At 39.0% G+C, this 20330-nt stretch overlaps 1 protein-coding gene across 1 annotated transcript in view; it reads left to right on the top strand.

Annotated features, from left to right (window-relative positions):
* The window catches only part of HIVEP1 (HIVEP zinc finger 1), a 173275-nt gene that overhangs the window by 122953 nt on the left and 29992 nt on the right, over nt 1-20330 (top strand). Inside the window, exons 3-5 of the mRNA XM_081087288.1 lie at nt 4368-10309; nt 13997-14130; nt 14843-15018. Of these exons, the coding sequence (XP_080943414.1) occupies nt 4368-10309; nt 13997-14130; nt 14843-15018 (6252 nt within the window). The remainder of the gene's footprint in view (nt 1-4367; nt 10310-13996; nt 14131-14842; nt 15019-20330) is intronic.

Raw genomic sequence — 20330 nt, forward strand, 5'->3', positions numbered from 1 at the left:
CACACGTGCCAAACATGGCACGCCAGTAACTTTTGCTGGCATGCGAAACGCTCTCTTATAATCTTCCATTTACACTTTTTTTCTTAATATCGACTTTTTTATTTTTCAGATAAATTCAGTGTAGGTGCATCTTAGATCTTAAAGACCATAGACATGGCTGACTTTGAAATGCAGTTGATTGAATTTCAGAGTAGCTCAGTTTGGAAGCAGAAATTTATTGATCTTAGAGTTGATTTGGAAAACATTGAAAAAAAGTGATTAGAGACAGGAGTACAAGAGAGAAGTGTCGAAAACGAACTATTGAGGACTTATGCCATTCCAGAAAATTTTTTCTGTTTAAAAAACTTTGCAATAGCGTTACTCTCCATGTTTTCATCCACATACGCTTGTGAATCTTTGTTCTCAGTGATGAATTTTGTTAAGTCTCATAATAGAGGTAGCCTGACGGATGAAAGTAGTAGCTCATGCATATCTCTGAAGGTCACGAAATATAAACCTGATGTAAAATCTCTGTCATCAGTGATGCAGCAGCAAAAGTCCCACTGATAATATCAAACGGAGTCATAAAGTTTTCTGTCGGACTATCAGTGTACATGTATACATTAAAAAATAAATATATTTTTCATCATTATATACTGTGTTTTTGTCACTCGAATGAATTTTATTATTTCTCCAAGGTTCTTCACATACATACACCTTAAGAGATATCAAGTAGACGTAACATGTTCTCCAGAAATTAGGGTTGGCACACAGAGGAATTTTGAGTCAGAGATTTTGCTGGTTTTGGCACGCACTCACAAAAAGGTTGCCCACCCCTGGTCTAGGGCAGGGGTCGGCAAACTGCGCCTGAGAGCCACATGCGGCTCTTTGGCCCCTTGAGTGTGCCTCTTCGACAAAATACCACGTGCGGGCACGCATGTACAGTGCGATTGAAACTTCGTGGCCCATGCGCAGAAGTCGGTATTTTGTGGAAGAACCACACTCAAGGGGCCAAAGAGGCGCATGTGTCTCGCAAGCCGCAGTTTGCCGACCACTGGTCTAGGGCATTAGTTCCCAAGAGGACACTGCTCTTAGTCAGATGGTTTAGCTACCCACTTCATACACTCCGGTCCCAAATCTGGAGAATTAAGAAAGAAGTCTGACCATCATTAGTGAGGCACACAACTTCCTTCAAGTCAACCTCTAGAATGATAGTGTGTTATTCATCTATGTGCCTGGCACCCTCCCTGTTTTTATATCTATCTCTCATTCCCTCCATCATCCTTTTGCCTTGTAACAACAGGAATTTACAGACCAATCTTACATCCCAGGTCATCCCCACCCAAAGGCTTTATCCTTTGTTCAAGGAGTGTGAATCCTGCTAAAAGAGATCCAACAAAATCTTACAAGAAGTAATAAATAAAACTCAGAAAAAGACTGTTAGGAACATACTCTCAGTTGAATGCCACCCCCCTTACCATTTCCCATTATCTTGGGCAATTGAAAGCAGAGGGAACATGAAAAGAGAAACAAAAAACTCAGCCTTAAAGAAAACATTACCTCAGAAACAAATTTTTAAGCATAGAACTTAATAATATCATAAATTTATTAAAGCAAGAACTCAAACATAATGTGAAGCAATAAAATGAGATGAATTAGGAAATATGGAACTAAGGGAACAAAATGAGAATGAAGCAACATCAGTCCAAAACTAAAATAAATTTGAAACAGTAAGGAACTTAATGGCCTGGAAATTGAATTGTCATAAGGGAAAAGCTTTAGATAATTCTAGAAGCAAAAGCAAAAAAGAAATAGATGCAAGCAATATAAATCATCATAATGGGGGTACAGCATAAAGATAATTGATGTTCATAAAGTAAGGAAGCTCATTCTGAAAAAAAAGTTGACCAGAAAATATTTTTGAAGGTATAATAAAAGAAAAGTTTTCTAATATATACTAAATTAATCTTAGAAGATTATGTGTTCTAGGAGGGAAAAATTAAAAGTTGTACATTGACTAACTCTGTGCTGGCTCCTAGTTGTATTTCTAAAGACTTAAAAAAAAATTTATAGCTATACAGAAAAAAAGGCAAGTCACCTCAAAGAGGGGACACTATCAGTCAGGCCAGCACCAGGCTTCTCATGAGCATCATTGCCAGAAGGCACAGGAGTGTGTGTACAAAATTTTGAATGACAGAAATAGTGTATTAACACCAGGTAAATGTTAAAATTCAAACAAACAAGAGAACTAAGAATAAATAGACAAATAGAATGTAAATGTCATAAACTTTGACAAAAGAAAGATGATCAGTCTTCATCTAAAACTGATACATGTCAGATGAAAAATCTATTTAAGATAGGGTTTTTCAAATTCTTAACTCCAGAGGAAATTTTAGGAAATAGTATCTCTAAAGAAATATGGATCTTCAGTTTAGTATTTCCTTTATTTTCACCTCAGCTTAATTTACATTTAAGTACAAAGATGTAATTTACTCTTTTTGTTTAAAACATGTACTAGTACAATTTCTTTAAAACTTAATGTGATATTTCTAGGTGTTGTGCATTGTGGGTTGAATTTTTGCTTCTTTTAGTATAACAGATTGTTTAATTTTTTTATAGATAAGTTTATCTAAAAATAAAAGATCATTTTAAAAAGTATGTAAAACATAACAAGTAAACATATTTACCCCAACCAGGGGTCTGGATAGGGGGTGGCATGGGCCCTGGTGCTCCCAGTTGGACAGTCACCCAAGCTGGGAGCTGCTGCTCCTGACCAAGTGGTTTCTCTTCTCTGTTTTTACATTTATTTTAACAGCCTGGTGGCTTTCATTTTCATTATCACGCACTCCAAGCTTTCTGGAAGTGAGGGGAAAACTCATCCTGGATGGTCATCATTTTTCCTTTTGCCCATTTGCCTGATCTAGTTAATGAGCAGTCTGAAGTACATGATGACTTTGCTACATTCATCTGGAACAGGGAAAATGATTGGAAAAACAGCATTTCATAAATGAGTGGATTGAAAAAAATTTGATCAACATCATTTTGTAGAGATAGCAACAATACTGATACTATTTTCTATTCTTTAGCTCAAACATTTTAGTTATGACACCCCACCCCTGCCACCTTTTTTTTCTCTTGCTCTTCTGATTATGGTGTGCATATCAGATTATGATTTAAAATCAGATTAGTGGTATTTTTTTTATTAAACAAATGCATGATAGCACATAAATTATCACAAGATGACCAAAATATTTTTTATTTTATGTAAATTGTATCTTTAGTAAATGCAAAGTGGTTATTTTGGTGTATAAATTTTGGTTTAATATGAATTTCAATTATGTACATTGCAACTGCTATTTGAAAATAATGAGAAATTAGAGTATTTGGCTGTTCTACAAATAAGTAATATGAACTTGAATAATTTTTGCTTATGTGCCTAAGGAGTCAACAAATGGAAACAAACTAAATTATGGCAAGTAATTATTGCTCAAAAATATAATAGTTGGCAGAAATTATGGGTTGTTGATACAGTTTAAATAATGATTTATTTCCAGCACAGCCAGAAATGGAGGCGGATTTACCTTTTCTGCACTAAGCTCTATCTATCTATGTGTTTCCTACCTCCCTGTCATTAATGACAAAGAAACATAGCCATTGAATATTTTGTTCAGTTAAATTGGTGACTTTTTTTTAAACTGAGGGACATTACAACACTATGACTTTCTAATTTGTTGTTGAAGAGCCACAAATAAATGGTTTATTTTACTTTCCTATATTTCTGTTCTTGATATAATTGCTAATAAAGCAATATTTCATGGTTTTCTCAGGTAATATCTCATGATTATCTTGAGATATAATTTGGTATGCTTGCTCTAAAAATTATTATGTATTAGTAGTCCTCTTTCTTATAAGAACATCAGTATTGCATAGTTTGAATAATAATGTTATTTTACAGTTTGCTGAGAAGTTTGCTTTAAAAGAAACTAACTATGATAAGATGGTCAAATACATTGCATTAAAAAGTTGACTGTTCTTATTTGTGGGCCAGCTCACTCTGTGTAGACAGAGTTCTCTGCACTGAAGGTAAAGGGAGAGCATAATTTAGTTTCAAAAAGATCTGGTTCCAAGGTCTTGGAGGGGCAGGGGGAGGTCAAGAGAGTGGTACAGCATTCTGGAAACACTAAGGTCTTTGTGCAATTGGTTTAATGGGTTTTGATTGGCAACATTCTTAAGAATGTTAGAATGAAGTTTTATCCAAAATAGGCTTTCCTTAAACTACCTTGTTCAGTTGTCATAACACCCTCTTGATAGTAACCTTAATTTTAAAAAAATTATAGTTGGTTTATGTACCATTTTCCAATTATTTATTTATTTATTTATTTTGACAGAAATCTTGGAGGCTGGTACTAAAGGAACTTCTGAATCACTTAAAGGCGTGAAACGAAAAAAGATTGTAGCTGAGAATCACCTGAAAAAAATACCAAAATCTCCCCTGAGAAATCCTCTTCAGGCAAAACATAAACAAAATACGGAAGAGCCACCTCTCGCTGTTCTTCAGAGTACTTCAGAGTCTCACAAAAAACAGAATCACAGTCCTGTAAAAAATGGAAAGCAGTTTACTAAACAAAATGGAGAAACACCTGGGATGATTGGCGAGGCTGCCAAGTCCGAAGACCGCATCTCCCCAAAGAAGCCCTTGTTTCTGCAGCATCCATCTGAACTGCGTAGGTGGAGCTCGGAAGGCTCTGACCCCAAGTCAAATTTCCTCCATGGAAAATGTGACTCTAGTTCTTTGTCAAGTAAAACCAGGACTGACCATAGTGAATGTATCTCCTCTAATTGTAGTCCTACTTCCTCCTCATATGCAAACACCGCATTTGATGTCTTACTGAAAGCAATGGAGCCAGAACTGAGCACCTTGTCACAAAAGAGCTCATCTAGTGCAGTTCAGATAGAAAAACTAAGACCAAATAAAACTGTACAACTCCCCTCTCAATTACAAAACAGCTCAATAGATGCCCCACATCAGACTTCACAAGAATTTGTTTCTGAATCACAGTCTTCTTGTACCTCATACACAGTGCATGTGTCTGCTGCTCAGAAGAATGAGCAAGCATTGGTTCAGTCAGTTTCTCATTCATATAATTCACATGAACACTTTGTTTCTAAATCTAACCAACAAAATCAACAGCTTCCTGCGTGTGCAGGTTTCACAAGACCACTGACGAACCTGCACAGTCAAGAGAACCCCAGACTTGAACAGATGTATCATATAGCAGTGACATCATCTGTAGGTCTAACTTCACCTTCCAGTAGAACTCAGGTTACTCCTCAAAACCAGCACATGGATTCTGCTTTGCCCAAGTCAATAAGTCCAGCCCACTCTACACAGTCACCCCCAACACCAGTGTATAATTCAACTCCTGTCACCTCTGTTGTGAATCACAGCGTAGAGCAAATGTGCAATCTACTTCTGAAAGATCAGAAGCCAAAAAAGCAAGGAAAATATATTTGTGAATATTGCAATAGAGCTTGTGCAAAGCCGAGTGTGCTTCTAAAGCACATCCGCTCCCACACTGGAGAGCGGCCTTATCCCTGTGTGACCTGTGGATTTTCATTTAAGACTAAAAGTAATCTATACAAGCACAAAAAATCCCATGCACACACTATTAAACTGGGTCTTGTCTTGCAACCAGATGCTGGTGGTTTGTTCTCTTCACACGAGTCCTCCAAAGCACTTAGTATCCATTCAGATGTAGAAGATAGTGGGGACAGTGATGATGAGAGCGCTGCAGATGAAAGACAGAACGAGCCAGGCTCCTTGGACCTGCAGCCTGGGCAGTTAATGAAAATAATATCAAATTCTGAAGTTTTACCAAAATCAAGTTCCATTCCAAGCAATCTAGATCATGTGGTAGGTGACGTTTTACTGCACGACAGAGCCTCAGAATCACAAGCTGTGACAGAGTTACCAAAAGTCGTGGTCCACCCTGTCAATGTGACCCCTTTGAGAGTTGACAGCCCGAAGTTTACGGATTGTAAGCCTGAACTTTCTAGTGCACAGAAACAGAAGGACCCTCAGGTTACTAGTGTACGGTCACATTCAGCCTGGACGTCCTCCCTGGAGACTGATGAAAAGTCCCGTCAGAAAGGGGACATGGATCAGTCAGCGGCAAAGCAGGAATCCCATGTAGGAACAGTACATGCCCAACTACAAAGGCAGCAGGCTACTGATTACTCCCAAGAGCAACAAGGCAAACTTTTGAGTCCTCGAAGTTTAGGAAGTACAGATTCTGGTTACTTTTCACGGTCTGAAAGTGCTGATCAGACAGCGAGTCCACCAACCCCCTTCACCAAAACATTACCTTCTACAGAACAAGACTCAAGTAAGAATAATGGGCTCTCTGCACCTCGTGCCAGCCCACCAGCACCTTCTACAGGGCCAGCAAGTGAAAAAGCACTGATTTTACCACGTCAGATGCGCCCACCTTTGGCAACAAAAACACTTGAAGAACGAATATCAAAGCTTATCTCAGACAATGAAGCCTTGGTAGATGATAAGCAGCTGGATAGTGTGAAGCCACGGAGAACCTCTCTTTCACGACGAGGAAGTATCGATTCCCCCAAATCATACATATTTAAGGATTCTTTCCAGTTTGATTTAAAACCAATGGGACGGAGAACAAGTTCAAGCTCTGATATACCAAAGTCTCCTTTCACCCCTACTGAGAAATCAAAGCAAGTGTTTCTTCTGTCTGTACCTTCCCTTGACTGTTTACCTATTACGAGAAGTAATTCTATGCCTACCACAGGTTATTCAGCAGTACCTACAAACATAATACCTCCCCCTCACCCACTGAGAGGAAGTCAGTCATTTGATGACAAAATTGGCGCTCTCTGTGATGATGTCTTTGTATCGGGACCTAACATTTCTGTGCCCCAGAGTGGACATCCCCGAACCCTTGTCAGACAGGCAGCAGTAGAAGACTCTTCAGCAAGTGAAAACCAGGTGCTGGGTACTGGGCAGTCCTTGGAGGAGAGCTATCAGGGATGCAGTGCCACGAACGAAAATGGGGCAGCAAGGAACAAGTCCTTGGCTCCCGGCCCACATGTAGAGAAAAAGAAGTCTCATCAAGGGCGAGGGACAATGTTTGAGTGTGAAACTTGTAGAAACAGGTATAGAAAACTGGAAAATTTTGAAAATCATAAGAAATTTTACTGTTCAGAATTACACGGACCAAAAACGAAGGTAGCTGTGAGAGAACCTGAACACAGCCCTGTGCCCAGCAGCACACAACCCCAGATTCTGCACTACAGAGTGGCTGGTTCCACAGGGGCCTGGGAACAGACGCCCCAGATCAGGAAAAGGAGGAAAATGAAAAGTGTTGGAGATGATGATGAAGTTCAGCAAAATGAAAGTGGAGTTTCTCCAAAAAGCTCTGAAGGCCTTCAGTTTCACAATACTCTGGGCTCTGCTTCCAGTTTGCCTAAGCATACTGTTGTCTTAACAAGTGAGCAGCAGCATCAAAATATCCAGTTGCAAAGCCCCCAAATACAGCTCATTGGCAGGGGCCCTGACCAGATCATGGATCCAAAGCTGTCTACCATCATGGAACAACAGGTGGGCTCAGTGACCCAGGATAAGGCAGAGTTGAAGAGACACGGAGCTGGGATCTCAGTCATCCAGCACACCAACTCACTGAGCAGACCCAGTTCACTTGACAAGCCTGAGTCTCCAGCTTCTTTCCAGGAACTCAGTGGAACAGTGAAGGTTGGGTCCCTGAAAGTGATGGGAATTTCCCAAGAGGAAGGTCACCCTTCACGGAACACGTCTCATCCTCAACAGCCTGCACTATTAGATGTTCTTCGAGCAGAATTTCAGGAAGGTTCAAGAAAGATTTCTAGTGAACGGCATGTGTTAGGACAGCCGTCAAGACTTGTTCGGCAGCACAGCATCCAAGTCCCAGAAATACTGGTCACAGAAGAGCCAGATCGGGACCTTGGAACCCAAGGTCCCGATCAGGAGAAATCAGAGAAGTTCAGTTGGCCTCAGCGTAGTGAAACATTGTCAAAGCTGCCGACAGAGAAACTGCCACCCAAAAAGAAGAGGCTCCGTCTGGCTGAGATAGAGCATTCCTCGACGGAGTCCAGCTTTGATTCCACTCTCTCCAGGAGTCTGAGTAAGGAGAGCAGTTTATCTCACACCTCAAGTTTCTCAGCTTCATTAGATGTAGAGGACGTTTCTAAAACCGAGGCCTCCCCCCAGTTCGCTTTCCTCAATAAAACAGAGTTCCTCATGATCCCAGCTGGCTCTCATACACTGAGCATTCCTGGGGCTCACCGGGAAATGAGGCGAGCTGCCTCAGAACAGATTAGTTGCATGCCAACGTCCATGGAGATCTCTGACTTCAGAAGTAAGTCATTCGACTGTGGAAGCATAACTCCACCTCAGGCAATGCCACTTGTTGACTTGCAGCCTCTGGCATCCCCTTCTGGCACAGGGGTGAGTGGACACGTGCCCCTTTTAGAAAGAAGGAGGGGCCCACTGATACGGCAGATATCTTTAAACATTGCTCCAGAAAGTCACCTGTCTCCTGGGAACCCATCATCTTTCCAAACCATTGCTATTCCTGGTGTGAATACAGTGCCACTTCAGGGGCCTCAGCTCACTAATACATCCTTAGCTGAGTTTCCCACAAATACTATGCACTCCCAGACTCAAGTTAAGGATCTGCAAACAGAATCTTCAGATTCCAACTCTACTAGCATCTTTCCTGTTCAACAACTTTTTGGTCTTAATTTGTTAAATCAAATTCATGCACCCCTTAGCCACCAAAACACACATATGTCTCTGCAAGTGTCTGCACAGAGTGTCAAACCAGATGCAAATCCCAGTGTGTGTGTCTCTTCCAAAAGTGAGGATTGCTTTGCTCCCAAGTACCAACTGCAGTGTCAGGCTTTCACTTCAAGCCTGTCTTGCCCTTCTAATCCTGTCCATTCTGTGCCAAAGCAAGTTCTTTCAAATCCAGTGGGGGCTGATCATCGAATGAATTCATTAGCATTATCAACTGAACGAGTAGACGCCATGGCTGCTTCTTATCTTCCACCACCACTGAAACCCGGGCCGCTCGGTAGTCAGGTGCAGGAGGTGCCGACATCATTTGCGCTGCCTGTGCATCTGCAGAGTAGTGTTCCAGGGTACTGCTTTGCCACAGTCACACCTCTGCCACAAATCCTTGTGACTCAGGATCTGTCTAGTCAGCCTGTTTGCCAGGCTAATAGTGTGGTGCCAATCAGTGAAGAACAAAATTCCCAGCCAAAATTGCAAAAAGTTAACCAGAATGCTTTACCAAACCCAGAGGAAGAACTTGTTTGTGAAAATGTTTTTTCAGAGATGGGCCAAAATTCTTTTATATCAGAATCTTTGTCTGGAACTCAGAAAATGTCTATTGGTAGACTTTCCCCCCAACAAGAACCTTCAGCTTCTAGTAAAAGGATGCTTTCCCCAGCAAATAGTCTAGACATTGCCATGGAAAAGCACCAAAAGCGAGCTAAAGATGAATATGGAGCTGTTTGTGCAACAGATATTAGACCATTTGAACCTTTAAGTACAAGAGCTAATGAAGTTAATAAGCAGAAGAAACCTGTGTTAGTAAGGCAGGTTTGTACTACAGAGCCCCTTGATGGTGTGACATTGGAACAGGGTACTTCTCAACCTGAAATTAGTATTGAGGCTATTAATTTGGCAGATGTTTTACCAGAAGATAATTTGTCATCAGGGCACTCTAAGTCTGTAGATATAGAACCTATAAAAGATTTTCAAGAATTTGAAAATATCAAGTCATCCACGTCATTAACTCTTACAGCTAGAAATTCACCTGTTTCTTCAGAAAATACCCACATTTCTCCTTTAGAGCATGTAGACAATAACCAAGAAAGGAAGTCTTCAGAGGTTAAAAGTCAAGGTGACAAATTGAACATCCAAGAACAAAATCAACCTACAACCACCACTCTTTCAGGATTGGGAGCCGGAGACATGCAGCAGCTGTCTTTTCCCAGCCTGAAGACCACAACCAGCTTTACATGGTGTTATCTGCGGAGACAGAAAACATTGCATCTGCCTCAGAGTGACCAGAAAACTTCAGCCTATACTGACTGGACAGTAAGCGACAGTAATCCAAATCCACTTGGTTTGCCTACAAAAGTTGCTCTTTCCCTCCTTAATTCAAAACAGAAGATTGGAAAATCACTGTATTGTCAAGCAATAACCACCCGTTCCAAATCAGATTTATTGGTCTATTCAAGCAAGTGGAAAAGCAACTTAAGCAAGGTACTCGAAAGGTTATTTATCTTTAAAAATAGTTTGTGCAAATGAGTTTTAACATGTCTTGATGCCTTTAAATTCTTTAATTTGAAGTTGTGAATGACACATTGAGCTTTATGAGTGTGTAGTTATTTGAAAGAAAGGATGATGAATATGCTCTAGGAGTTATACTGATAAGGGTTAGCTGGAGTCCTTTCTACTTTGAGACATTTTGAAAATTATAACTTGCCCTGAGCACTTTTTTTTCTCAGATGAATATTTAAGTCTTAATGGTACAGTAATCATCGTCTTACTGTCATCTTCCTCCTACATGAAGGTTTTATTTTTATTGTTAAGTAGGATAAGATTATGTTTATGCTTTATCCTTACTAATGCAGGGGAACAGAGGTGTGAGTAATTGAAAATTGTTATATATCATCCTATATAATAAAGAGGTAATAAGCAAATTGACTATCATACCCTCACACAAGATGGCCACCCCCATTTGGCCACAAGATGGCCACCACAAGACAGCTGGCAGGGGAGGGCAGTTGTAGGCAATCAGGCCAGCAGGAGAGGGCAATTAGGAGTGACCGGGCCGGCAGGGGAGGGTAGTTGGGGGCGACCAGGCCTGCAGGGAAGGGCAGTTGGGGGCGACCGGGCCGTCAGGGGAGGGCAGTTGAGGCGATCAGGCTGGCAGGGGAGTGGTTAGGGGATGATCAGGCTGGCAGGTAGAAGCAGTTATGGGCGATTAGGTGAGCAGTTGGGAGCCAGCAGTCCTGGATTGTGAGAGGGATGTCTGACTGCCGGTACATCCCCTGAGGGGTCCCAGATTGGAGAGGGTGTAGTCTGGGCTGAGGGACACATATCCTCCCCCCAGTGCATGACTTTCATGCACCGGGCCTCTAGTTTTGAAATATAAGCAGACAGCCATTCTGCAGTTCTCAGAATCATCTTAGTGCTAGAGAGGATTCCCAACATAACTAACTCATACACTTGATAATTACTTGATTTGTTCACGATTTATAGAGTAAGTTGGAATCAGTCTTATTAGAGTTGTTGGCTTTATAAAATAGGAAAAATAATTTAAGTGATTAAGGATAGATGGATAAGTAGATAAATAGGTAGATAAATGGGTAGATAGAGTATTGTGTTGGACTCTGAACATTCAGAATTATACTTTAAGTCCTTGACCTCTGTAGGTTCACAAGCATATAATACAGGTTCATAAATTAGGGAAATATGTTCATCAGTAGGAAAATACCATAATTCAGTATTATAATAGAAGTACGCACAACTTTAAAAGAAGGAAGTCTCTGACACTACCACTAGGTTGAGGAGTATTCCAAAAGTGCTGACTTTAGCTGAGTCTTTAAAAAAAAAATAGGGGTTTTTATTTATTTAGTTTTAGGCAAATAAGAATGAGAAATTTTGAGAGTCTGATGAATGACATGGAAGTGAGAAGGAACTTGGTTCATTTAAAGAACTTTGAGGAGTCTGTCATGGTTAGAAAGTGTTGTAAGTTTGAAACAGTGACATACTTCGAAGTTGGAAGTGTAGGTAAAAACCAGAGAATGTATGCATGACATACTTCGAAGTTGGAAGTGTAGGTAAAAACCAGAGAATGTATGCATGGTGGTGGAGAGCTATTGATACTTTCTCAGTGAAGGAGTGTCTATCTAAACCATTCAGAATTTAATTTTGAAATGCTCAGACTCTAGATGTACTAAATAAGAATCTTGGAAGAGGAGACCTGATCATGAGACTTTAAACAGAGCTTCATGTGTATTCCTGAAGTGCCTTTGAACAGTGGCTTTTCTTTAGTACCAAGTGCCTTGGTGGAAATGCCTCTGGAAATGCATATATTCAGATTTAGAACTAGGAGAGAGCTCAGGTAGGTGTGGAGATTTTTCATTGTGTCGGTGTAATTAATGAGATTACTCAGGGGACATGTAAAGTGAAAGGGCCTAGAATGGATTAGAGAATCACTACTATGTAAAGGGTTTGAATGGATGAAGAAAGTCCACATAAGAAACTGAAAGAGATTGTTAATAGAGGGAGGAGGAGAGTTATGAGAAAAGTGGTATCACACAGATCAAGGAAGATGGTATTTCAAGGAAAGCTGTTCAAGCCAAGAGGTCAAATAAATGTGAAGACTAACACGGTGTTTGGACTGAGCAATTCTAGTACCACTGGAGACTTGAGTCATATGGGAAAGTGGCTGTGGAGGATTAGCCCTTGGGTTGACTGTTAATTCACAACCCAAATGTTAATAATGTGCTTATAATTCAGATTGGAAAAGAACAGATAAATGCTAAAGTAAAAGGATTACTAGGAGAAACAAGGTGTCACCAACATATAATGCCATTGGGTGGTCAAGGGTATAAAGAAAAAGGGAATGGTAAGCACTTTAGCATTTAGCTCATTGGTAACTGGTAAATTAATAGTAACCAGATTTTGATGGTAAGAAAGTGAGCAAAAGGTAAGTGTGAATTAGGATGTCTGTTAAAGGTATAAATAAAGTCAAGGCAAGGTGTGTATATTGCAAGTGGTGGGGAAACATATGTTTACCAGGAAAAGAAAAGGAGATGGTTGGTTTTTACCTGTCCCGTGCATGGCATTACCTCTTCATACTGCCTTTTTGAGAAACAGTCCAGCAGCTTTCCTTTATTTCTGGTTTTGTAAGAGCAGGGGCTTTCCAGGGTCCACTTTCTAAGGCCACAGAGGCCCTCTGTCCATGGCCACTTACTGTTGAGCCATTTTGGTACGATAGCTAGCTGTCCACATGGTGATGTAATTTTTAAAGCAGATTTGTAACAAGAGGCCCTTCATTAGAACGTTGTGCTTGGAATTGGCCAAGAGGTTGGAGTTTAAGCCTTTGCTGTTAACACTTGATCTTGGACAGTGACTATATAATCTCCTTGTGCTGCCTGCCTCACAGACATGTGGGAGTGGAATGGGGTGAGGACTGAGAAAACTTGTGAATGGTGTAGTTGTATAGAGTTATAATTAAGGTGGTGTTACCATAATGTTTCTATAGTGCACAGTGTAATCATTTTGAGTTCATTAGCTTTCTCTAGAGATTTCATTATTATCAGGCCAAAAACTAACCCATTTCTGTGTCTCATAGTTCTCAGTACTCAGGAATTTTGGAGAAGATAGAGGAAACACTATTATGGTTTAAATTAAGAAGAAGAAGAACAAAATATTGGGAAGTGGGGCTTAACTGCTTTAACTTAGCAGTTCATTGAATTTGAAGGGGATTTAGTCATATTTCTTGGTAGTATAAGACATTATTATATCAAAAGGGGTGACTAGCTCTTCGCCATCTCCAAAGAATAAACTCTGAGAAATACACTTAAATTGCAGTATGAGTGGTTAGTTAGATATAAGAAGAAATATTTAGACTATTAAAAAAAAGTTCCTGTTAAACTCATGTTGTGCCAGAGTGGGTAGTTGTAAAGACTGCATTTTGGGGTGTCAGGGGACTGTGGTAGGAATTAAAAGTAGCATAAGATTTATTGGTTTGCTGTGATTTACCACAGATATATTAAAGATAAGGGAGGAGATAAAGCAGATAACCTTTAACCTCTTACTTCCTTGGAATGCATTTCCTGAAGTTAACTGTGTACACTGTTTATTTTCCAAGTGAAACATTAGCGTGTTTGTGTTTTCAGTTTTATTAAATTAGTTTCTCTTTTTTTTTCCTTCCAGAGAGCATTAGGTAATCAAAAGTCCACAGTAGTTGAATTCAGCAATAAAGATGCCTCTGAAATTAACAGTGAGCAAGATAAAGAAAATTCCTTAATCAAAAGTGAACCAAGAAGAATTAAAATATTTGATGGAGGGCAAGTACAAATTTTACTTCTTAAATGTACATTTAAACTTACTTTTTAAATGTACATTTGCTTTCATGTAAATAAAGAATTATCAGTGCCAATTTTATATAAATATTGTAAGGTATCTCAGCTTATTAACAGAATCTTCATGGCAAAATATATATTTAGTATTATGTCAAATAATTCCATTTTGTTCAAGGAAGTAAGAACTATTTAGGAAACATTGTAGATCCTAGGAGTTTTCAGAGTGAACCTTGAGGTTCACATTGATTTATAATAAACAATGACTTGGAAAACCTGCTCTTCAGAGAGATGAACTCGTTGCCTATTTGATGTTTCTGTGTATTTGGTTCTGAGAAACCCAAAAGGTAACAGTCAATTGTAGTTCTTGTGACGCTCAGAAAAATTTCAGTATTTATAGTTGTTGTGATTGAATTTAAAAGTTTAAAAGAACTCTTAAACCCAGTGACTTAAAAGAGGAAATATTTTTAAATTTAAGTCTAATATTGATGAATAAGGTTTTTTGGTTAGAATTAGCTATTAGAATATTGAGTGTTGATGTGAAAAGCTGGAATATTCTGTTACTGTACATGCATAAAATTTATATTGCTTGAGTCTGAAAGTTGTGCCTTGTTTTACTTTTTAGGTTGAATTTTAATTATCAATATTTTCTCAGATATATTATCCAATTTCCCTATTTTTTTGTCTTTCTTTAATTTAGATATAAATCAAATGAAGAGTATGTATATGTCCGAGGCAGGGGAAGAGGAAAGTACATTTGTGAAGAATGTGGAATACGTTGTAAAAAACCTAGCATGTTAAAGAAACATATACGAACCCATACAGATGTCCGCCCCTACCACTGCACTTACTGTAACTTCTCCTTTAAGACAAAAGGTATGAGATAACATTCTTTCATGGTTCTTTTCTATATGCATTGAGTTAGTTGCACTAAGAACCAACTTTATATATTCTTTGACCAATGATGTAGTAGCTTAAATGGGACTAATATTAATAATATCCTGTCAACATTGTAGCCTTTTATCTTTATGTTTCTGGACCTCTTGGGGGGAAAAAGTCTTAATTACATGCTTTTAGAATATATATACATAATAAAAATAACATTTTCAAAGGAGCAACTGCCTTTTTTTATTTTACTCCCCAAATTACAGTTGAATAGTATGATGACTAAGGCATTTTCAAAAATTCTTAATTTGGGACTGAAGAAGAAAAATAAATTTTCATGATTACAATTTTCTTGATTACTTAGGTGTTAAGAGATTGGAAACATTTCAAATAATAACTGCATTAAACTTATGATTACATTCATGTTTTATTATCTGATTTTAGGCATGTAGCCATTTCTTTTACATGATTTTTTTTAACCCAAATTCTGTTGAATTTCAGCTTCAAAAATTTTCTAACTTTTGTACTCTTCAATGTTTATAAAACTCATAACTAGTCATTAAAATTAATTTAGTACGCTTTCCCTATTCTTTATACAGGTTGGGACAAAAGTAGGTTTATAGTTTGTGAGTACACAAAACAGAGTTTATTCGTGTATTATTTATTACTTATTGTATTATTTTCCATAAGAACAACTGTAAGTCTACTTTTGCCCCACCTTGTAATTTACTTAAATTCTAAGTCTTTATTATAGATAAGGTAATTTTACCTTCTACAAATTTTCTGGTGTATATAATGAATATACTACACTAAAATGTTTACTTTCTCCATTAGGCCCCTTGTTCATAAATCATTATGTGAAAATTTGTTCCTTAAAATTGTAATTTCATGTAACACCCTTTAAAAAGTAAGAATCTTTCTAAAACAATGCAATTATAAAATTATCTGTCTGAAAGGATTGTATCTGTAAAATTTATTTAATTGACAATTTTACAGAGTCCATTTTTATCTTTTTGGAGTTAGCATTTGCTTTGCTTTTTTATTGGTTGTCTTTGCAGCTTTTGTCTTAAAGATTGATTACCTCTTTAGCAAAATTTATTACATTGCTTGACTAGTATCTATTGGCATTTAAAGAGAGTTATAATATGTAACATCTAAGTAGCTTCAAAGTAGTTCTTAAATGCCAATAGTATCTAAAATAAGAATGATAAAATAAAATAAACATTCTTCAGATAGCCTTAAATATTTCTAAAATGTTTCAAGAAATCACGAGGAGTTGGGGAAAACAGTAATTCTGTAATCCTTTGGTTGTGATGTACATCCTTCTGGAAGTGGAGGGTGGGTTTTAGGATGATTTTTCTGGTCCTCTGTGAAGGTTTTAATAGGATAAAATGCTTTGAGCTTTAACCCAATATATTGCTTTTTTCCACTTGTTTTAATTCTGTGATTAAGAAACATCCATTAATTTCTATTATGATATTGGAACACTAGTAATGGAACAATATAACTAATTAAAAAATTACCAAGTACAGAATGATGTTACCAATAAAGAGAAGCAAAGTATAATATGAAATGGGTTTTTCTCAATAGGAGGGGAAGGAATTAGTATATTAAAAAATGTTCATAAAATAAGACCAAGAAAGGAAGGAAACCTTAGTTGTGGAAAAGCAAATGAGACTATATAGATTTCTTGGCAAAGAAGAATATTATGAATCACCAAGTATTAATCTTAGTGAAATAACTCAAAACCAACATCATGTGCAATCCTATCTAATAAAAGAGAAGCATGGTAATTAGCCGTACATCCGCTACCCTTCCCATTGGCTAATCAGGGCGATATGCAAATTAACTGCCAGCCAAGATGGCAGCCAGGCAGCTTGAAGCTAACATGAGGCTTGCTTGCTTCAGTGACGGAGGACTCCAACGTTCCCTGCCTGCCTTGCCGGCCTCTGAGCTTGCAGTTTGAAATATTGTTACAAATATAGAAGCTAAACAAAACCCCAGAAACCTGCTTTCAGCTGGCCCAGGATCTCAGAGCTGGAGTTGATACAGTGTTTTGATTATAGAACCCAAACAAACCAGATACCTGCTTTCAGCAGCAGAGGCCTCAGAGCTGGAGCCAGAGCTAAAGCTGGCCCAGAATAAAAAAAAAGGGAAAAAAGGAGCAGGTGGGAGCTTCAGTCACCTGCCAGCCTGAAAAAAGCCCTCATCCCCTCACCCAGACTGGCCAGGCACCCCAGTGGGGACCCCCACCCTGATCCAGGACACCCTTCAGGGCAAATCAGCTGGCCCCCACCCATGCACCAGGCCTCTATCCTATGTAGTAAAAGGGTAATATGCCTCCCAGCACCGGGATCAGTGTGACAGGGGGCAGCGCCCAAACCCCCTGATCGCCCTGTGGCTGTGTGTGTGACAGGGGGCGGGGCCACAGCCTCCCTATCCCCCCTGCTCTGTTCGTGACGGGAAGGCACCCCAACCCCCTGATCAGCCCTGCTCTGTGCCTGATAGGGGGGAGCTCCCCAAACCCCTGATTGCCCTGCGGCTCTGTGTGTGACAGGGTGGGCACCCAACCCCCTGATCGGCCCTGCTCTGTGTGACAGGGTGCGGCACCCCAAACCCCCCCTCCACGGGCCCTGCTCTGTGTGTGACAGGGTACGGAGCCCCAACCCCCCTGATGGGCCCTGCTCTGTGAGTGACGGGGTGGCACCGCAACCTCCCCATCGACCCTGCCTTGAGTGTGACAGGGGGTGGTGCCCCAACCCCCCAATCGGCCCTACCCTGAGCGTGACTGAGGGTGGCATCACAACCTCCCAATCCACCCTGCTCTGTGCATGACAGGGGGCGGCGCCCAACTCCCCAATCAACCCTGCTCTAAGCCCGACCAGGGGCTGCACCTAGCGATTGGGCCTGCCCTCTGCCACCTGGGAACAGGCCTAAGCCAGCAGGTCGTTATCTCCCGAGGGGTCCCAGACTGCGAGAAGGCATAGGCCGGGCTGAGGGACCCCCCCCCCCCCGAATGCACAAATTTTTGTGCACCGGGCCTCTAGTTTTAGATAAATGTTTAATGGTAGACAGAGCGTAATGACCCCTGAAAAGTGATCATTGTGTGTTAGCAGTGTTCATGTCTTGCATTTCTCTAATATGCTGCATATCTGAATTCACATTAAATTTTTTGTTTTGTCAGATAATTCATATGGATTATGTGCTAAATATTTATTTGAAGAAAGCTACCCTAGCTATTGTGACTGGTAATAAAAATATTAGAAATTCAATATTTCCTTATTCTTGCCATGACAAACAGTTTCTCTGGTAGCAGTCTAGATTTTACAAATACATGTAAAAGAGATTCCATAGTACCTTTACAGGGAGCTAAATAATAATACACTTATTTTTTATTAGGTGTAGATTTTGCCCTACTCTCATTTACTTTTATTTCTTAGCCAGTTCAGCTCTACTTTTTGAACGTGTCTGGTTATTAAGCAAAAGTAATAGTGATGAAATGACATGAGCTATACATGTATATGCAATGAACAAAATACTACCAAGGGAATGATCTGCAGTGTTAGAAATTGATGCTTCTGGTGGTAACACTTAGAAATCTGTCCTCCATCATTTGTGCTCTTAGTTTATTTATGAGTACATTCTCAAAATAATCTATTTGCTTTCACTATTCTGCTTTAAAGGTCAGTCAACAGGAACTATTCAGTGAGCTTGCATCTCTGTAGGAGCTAGTTCCATGTATATGATAGAAAGCTAGACTCAATTTGTAGCTATAAGAACCCAGAAACTTAATCTCTCATGCTTTCCAGAGGATTTAGATAATGTTTATTAAATCTGTTGATAATTTTATCTATTAAATTAATGCACAAAGTTTATAGCATTGCTAGGTGATATTTGCATTTTAATATGCATATTTAAATGCAAATTGTTTTGTTTATTTTAAATTATTTAAGAAATTGATTAATAGTAATAGCTCAAGCTATGAGAAAATTTGCTTATTAAAACTTATATTCCCAAATATGCCTAGTTACAATTATACATTAACTTTTTAGAAAGGAAATAACCTTCTTTGGTTATCTATTTAAAGAATAAAAGCATTTGAAAGGAAATTATTACTGGACATTTTATCTGGGTAATATTTTTATTGTACTAGAAAGTATTTTGACTGTAAGTGGAAATTTCAGCCAATTAACCTGGCCAAACCATTTTTTTATAACTTTTTAATATGAAAATTCTAAAGCATACAAAAAAGTAGAGATTTGTATGATAAACATTGATATGCCCATTGTTTAAAAATAATTATTGATATTTTGTCATATTTTCTTTATCTTTCATTTTTAAATGTATTTAAAGTAAATGTCAGATGTGGCCAGCCTATTTAAGCCATGTTATCTCTGGAATCATAGAGCTAGGCAGAGTTTGATGAATCCTAGACATTATCTAGCCTGGGCACCCTCTTACTTGAACCTTGATGCACTAAGCTATGGGATGTGGTGCATATTATCTAATGCAACAATTGGCTTGAACAAGTGTGACCAGTTCCATGGGCTTAGTGCAGTGATGGCGAACCTATGACACGCGTGTCAGAGGTGACACACCAACTCATTTTTTTGGTTGATTTTTTTTTTTGTTAAATGGCACATAAATATCAAAAATATAAGTCTTTGTTTTACTATGGTTGCAAATATCAAAAAATTTCTATATGTGACACGGCACCAGAGTTTCAAGTTAGGGTTTTTCAAAATGCTGACACGCCGAGCTCAAAAGGTTCGCCATCACTGACTTAGTGCATTCTTAGTGGAATCAAGGCTCTATAAATATAGCAATTTTGCAGGTCCTTCAACTATTGCAAGCCCAACCCCTAGACGGATGATTGAGACATTTTTAGGTTTTCTAAAAACTTATTCTCAAATGCTAATTTGCCCTGCTTACCAAACTCAGTATGTAGGTTTTATTTTCTCAAAGGAGATGGTTTTCCCATTATGACAGTTTTGTGTGTGTGTGTGTGGTCTTCTGCTTGGTATCTCCAGAGGAATCTGAGCTCTTCCCCTGCACTAATGAACGCCTCGGGCAAGATGCCCAGTGGTGCCCACCTACCCTGGTAATACTTACAGAGGTCCATACACCTGCTGCCCGAGGAAACACACCTTTAGAGATATTAATGTGAGACATGTAGTCAATACGGTGAAGTGAACTTAATGCAGGCAGTTCTTTTCTTAGGTTCCAAACACTCAGAATTACTGTTTTTAATGTAATAACAACCAAATATAGTTTCTAATAGTCGAGCTCAAAATTAAAAAAGG

Source organism: Myotis nattereri (genome assembly GCF_964212035.1).
Source record: "Myotis nattereri genome assembly, chromosome: 3".
NCBI classification, from domain to species: Eukaryota; Metazoa; Chordata; class Mammalia; order Chiroptera; family Vespertilionidae; genus Myotis; species Myotis nattereri.